The 5,250-nt window shown below is 43.2% G+C and overlaps 1 protein-coding gene across 1 annotated transcript; it reads left to right on the top strand.

Annotated features, from left to right (window-relative positions):
• The first annotated feature begins 211 nt into the window (after positions 1-211).
• lrrtm4l2 (leucine rich repeat transmembrane neuronal 4 like 2) lies at positions 212-4,979 on the top strand. Its single transcript, XM_085180175.1, has 2 exons — positions 212-582; positions 1,092-4,979. The coding sequence occupies exons 1-2, from the start codon at positions 579-581 to the stop codon at positions 2,693-2,695; spliced, it is 1,608 nt and encodes a 535-aa protein (XP_085036301.1). The 5' UTR covers positions 212-578; the 3' UTR covers positions 2,696-4,979.
• The last annotated feature ends 271 nt before the right edge of the window (positions 4,980-5,250 follow it).

The following is a 5,250-nucleotide window of genomic DNA, read 5'->3' as shown; positions in this document are numbered from 1 at the left end:
AAATAAAATACATAAAATTTAAAAAAAAAAATGCAAAGCTTGGTTTCAAAGCTAATTTTTAGAAGTAATTTTAGGTAGCTTTTAATTCAACCCAGGTTAAAATATATATATATATATGAGCAATTAATAGATTAAAAAAAATACTAATACTTTGCTTTAATTAATTCATTAATTAATAGCTGGTTTAGGCATGCGTGGCTGGAGGTGAGCTTATATACTGTATGTGTGTTTGGAGACGCCTACGCCTCTGAGGGGAGAGAGAGAGGGGGGGAGAGAGAGAGCACAGAGTGGAGGATTGTGCATCAGTCTGTTGGCGCTCAAATGGGTAATTGCGCACACAGCCGACTGGACTATAGTGGCGACTCCAAGTACGACCCAGGTGTGAAGGCGTCCTATTTCTGAGCGGCATGCAGGGATCAGGGGGTTTGGAACGCTGCGGAAAACTTGCTTCTGCTGCTCAAGTCATGCTCAATGTGCAACTCTGAAGCCGCATAAACTGCGACTGAGAGCAGTTTAACGCGTCTCTTATCGTTCTTTTTTTTAACCCCCCTAGAGGATTACTCCTTCCCTCGGTAACCATGGGTAAGTCATTATGTTCCTCACAATTTAGTGACACAGTTTCTCCCTCCTGAGGCTCCTCGTAGCCAAGACGACGGCAGTGATCAGTTTTTAATGGCAGATCATTATTATTATTATTATTATTATTATTATTTCTGTTTCGTTCCTAAACTGAATTTTGCTTTTATTTATTTATTTATTTATTACCTAAGGATAAGCAAGGAGGATTTTCAGCAGGATTTTACGTGTCTGGTCTTTGAAAAGCTAATAATAATTACTGTTATTTGCTTTTCTCTTTATGCGAATATGATCACATATGCATACCTTAAAAATAGCTGACGTCAGACTGTTATCAATTCTTCATGAAGCAGGTCTGGAGTCTGAGACATCAGACCTCAAGCTGCTCCTCTCTCCATGATCTCCTGTTTGAAGGATGAATTCTTTGCCTTTACTTATTTGAGCGTCCTTGAGCAGGCATTTTCTTAAACCATGTCATCTCTTTGATTGCTTGTGCTCCACTCTACCTCCAACAGGTTCTGTGATGTTGGACTGGCGGTTATCATGTCTTCTTCTGCAAGCAGCTGTTTTGCTGCTGCTCAGCAAGGGGGAGAGGATGTGCCCCGTGAGTTGTCGCTGCGAGGGAAAGATCGTTTATTGTGAGTCGGGCATCTTCCACGACGTTCCAGAAAACATCACCACGGGATGCCAAGGTCTGTCTCTGCGTTACAACAACCTGCAGGTTCTGCTGCCGTACCACTTCGCTCATCTCGGTCAGCTTGTGTGGCTTTACTTGGACCACAACTCAATCAATGCCATAGATGCTTTAGCTTTCCACGGGGTGCGCAGGCTGAAAGAACTGATCCTGAGCTCAAACAAAATATCCCATCTGCACAACAACACATTCAGTGCCATACCAAACCTGAGGAATCTGGACTTATCCTATAATCAGCTGCAGTCTCTCCATCCCGGACATTTCTACGGGCTGCGCAAGCTACAGAATCTCCACTTCAGGTCCAATGGACTGAAACAGATCCTCGTTCGTACTTTTTTGGAATGCCGCAGCCTGGAGTTCCTCGACCTGGGTTATAACCGCTTGCGGAGCCTCACCCGCACCGCGTTTTTGGGGCTGTTCAAGTTGAGGGAACTTCATTTAGAGCACAATCAATTTACCAGGGTTAATTTCTTTATTTTCCCACGCCTCAGCAACCTCCAGGCTCTTTATTTGCAATGGAACCGCATACGATTCATCAATCAAGGTGTGCCGTGGACTTGGCAGAAACTTCAGAGACTGGACCTCTCAGGGAATGAAATCCAAATCTTGGATCCCGCTGTTTTCCAGTGCATGCCAAACTTACAGATACTGAACCTCGAATCAAACAAGCTGAGTAGCGTGCCTGTGGAGGCTGTGGCAGCATGGACTTCGCTGACCACCATCAGCCTGGCAGGTAACGCCTGGGACTGCAGCCCCAGCATCTGCCCTCTCATGACATGGCTGAGAACCTTCAAAGACTCCAAAGACATCAGCATGATATGCAGCAGTCCCAAGTCTGTGCAGGGCGAAAGAGTGGTGGACATAGTGAGAAACCACTCAGTATGCATAGACATGTTAAATGTGTTCTCGACCACTTTCATCATTAGGGGTTCAGCTGAAATTGTGAATATCACAGCTCCCCCATCTCCCTCTGATGTTACAGACCTGGCTGCACAGACGTCCACCGCTTCGCCTGACCAGCCTGGCAGGACAGACAGAGAGACAACAGAATCCACAACTATGAGCTCTACAGCCCACAACTCCCCCGAAACCCCTACATCATTTATCCCTGAGCTACAGTTTGAACATATGGCTTTCCATAAAATCATTGCAGGCAGCGTAGCCCTGTTCTTGTCAGTGTCATTGATTCTGCTGGTTATTTATGTCTCGTGGAGGCGCTACCCCAACACCATGAGGCAGCTGCAGCAGCACTCAGTCAACCATAAGCGCAGAAAAAAGGCCCGCAAGCAGGAACAGGACCTTAACTCTCAGTTGCAAGAGTACTATCTGAGCTACCACTCAAACTCTGAGACAATGGACTCCTTGGTGAACGAGCCAAGGCCGTGCACGTGCACTATATCAGGATCAATAGAATGCGAGGTCTGAGCTGCCCACTAAAACACGAGATATAAAGTGCAATTGCTAAGCAGAGGTAGATAGGGTTTGTTTCCCCTCCAAAAAAAAAAAGATTAAGTGGTTTTTATCTCTAATATGAGATGATAGATTTCTGCAGCAGTGAATAAAATACTGGGGGGCATAGTACAATATAATTATATGCAGAGAAAAGAAGATTGGAATGGAGAAATATATTTTGAGAGCTAATTATCGCCCTGACTGACACAAGAACAGTGGCAGGGTCAGTCGGGTTAGCCGTGTCTGACCTTACAAAAAGACTGGATCTTTGCTAACGCGAAAGTCAGCTCCACAGAGAGACTGACCTTATTCTTAGTCAGAGTATATTGCCATAGAACATACGAGCCAACAAAGCCACTTTTTACTTGCAACTGTTTTGTTTATTTTATTTTATTTATTACTATTATATAGCTTGTAAAGCATTTTGAATAAATGTCAGTACCTTTGAGTGTATGTGTGTATATGAGTGTGCTATGGGGATGAACTAATAGGACTGCACCTTATTCTCACAGATAGTTTTTGTCCAGTTAAATTATTTTTGCATTGGGCCCCACAGTATAGCAGTAGCAGTACCATAAAAATGGACAAGGGTGGGGGGCAATCACAGAGAACAATCTTGTCCTGAGATCATATGCATGAGGCCGTTCTCTTTACTTTAGATGCTTCTTTCTCCTGTAAAAGGATCCGTCCTGACTACAGAAAAAAAGAGAAAAAATATGTGTGCAATTTGATTTGCTGTGAGAAAAGCCACACAGATGAACAGTATTTAAATACCCATGAGTCTGAATCTCAGGACTGACGTTTTCCAAGCTGTACAAATCTGTCAGGTCCAACAGAAGGCCTTGTGTGTGTGTTAAGAAGTAACAATGTTGACTTTCAACATATTTTGTATTGATTACCACTGTCATTATATGGACTGTTTGTGTAAAGACGTAATAATGTGGATACTAGGAATTCTATGTGACTGTATAATTAAAAGAAACACTGACAACTGATGAAAAAGAATAGAGAAGAAAATGTGTGTGTGATGAGAACGCTGACATCTGACGTGGCGCATGGTGAAAAAAATATCTCTTGAAATCCATGCATTGTGATGTGGATGTTTCACATCTCATTGGATTTGCAGCTGCACGCAGGGGGAGCTGACATATTTCCACGTGTCTCGTTTTCCTGCTGTCTTCTCTTACACCCTCTCCCGGCACTACAGTATTGATTGTATCTGGGTTACACACCTCAAACAGAGGGTAGGGGGACCGTGTCAGTCCCTGGAATATAGCTGATCTTGTTTAAAAAAAAAAAAAAAAAAAGAGGAGAGGAGAGGAGAGGAGAGGTTGTATTATACTCTGTTTTACTGCGGAAAGGTTTGGTTTAAGTGGAGTCCAAGTAGGCGATGCCATTCTTTGAGACAAAGAGACATTTTTGGTCCCTGAAACCAGAAAGAGATTAAGAATCTCTGCTTTATATAACCATGTATTCACTGTCAGTTTGAAAATACAGCACTGGTGCAGTGAAAGGAAGGACAGAATAGAGGCAGGCCACTGACGGACAGTGGGTGTTACAGGTCAAGGCAGTTATGCTATTATGAAGCTATCAGCTGCACTGGTCTGCTTTTTTCCCCCTTCTCCTCCCTTACGTATTCTCTGTGTGTGTGTGTGTGTGTGTGTGTGTGTGTGTGTGTGTGTGTGTGTGTGTGTGTGTGTGTGTGTGTGTGTGGTTTACTGTGTTGACAGAAAAATGAACCCGTGCCAGGAGACATGCAAATGTTCACACATTGAGCAAGACACACAGGCAGCACTAGTGTTAGCATATATGAGCAATAAAAAGGGGTATTCGTCCCAACACGAGAGATTCTGTTGAAAAACAGCATCCTACAGTCTCTCCCTCGCAGCTGTCACATTTTTTTTGCTGTCTGCTTTTTTTCTCTCCACCTGTTGTGTTTTCAAGTAAATGCACGCTTGAATCCCTCTTATTATCTACTATTAGCCCGTTCGCACGTGTCGTGTGCTATACGTGGAAACTTTCTGACAGGTCAAAGGTTGTTTAGATGTGGATTTATGATCGCTCAAAATCCACTTTCCTTATCCTCCAGGCAGGCGTCGAGGCACGCTGCCAACAGAATTTATATCCATAAATCTGGTTTCTAGCTTGCATATATGATGAATTTCTTCTTGTGGGCCTGTGGGGAAAATGTGAGGCCATACAAAGAAAAAAAACATAATATGAACAGGACAAACGATTTGTTGATCTAATTTCCGCAGCTGTTAGTTAGACAAATTAGTTAGACAAATTAGTGTTTGATTTGTCGTGTAGTGATTGATGAAAAGCAATTCCTTGTGTTTTGAAATGTTTTGGTGTTGTGCGGCTAAGAAAGGAATACTGATTAGAGAGCTGCGGCCTGCATCCTTCAGATCGCTATTGGAGGATATCTGTGTGGATGAAAGATGCTAGGAATGCGCTGCTTCGGCTTCAAGCAACATTGCACAAGTAGAATCACATTTCGCTGGTGAACTCTGTAAAAAGCTAAACCT

This window comes from Neolamprologus multifasciatus, chromosome 12 (assembly GCF_963576455.1).
Source record: "Neolamprologus multifasciatus chromosome 12, fNeoMul1.2, whole genome shotgun sequence".
Classification (NCBI taxonomy): domain Eukaryota; kingdom Metazoa; phylum Chordata; class Actinopteri; order Cichliformes; family Cichlidae; genus Neolamprologus; species Neolamprologus multifasciatus.
The sequence above is the reverse complement of the archived record's forward strand: the minus strand, read 5'-3'. Positions and strand labels throughout refer to the sequence as shown.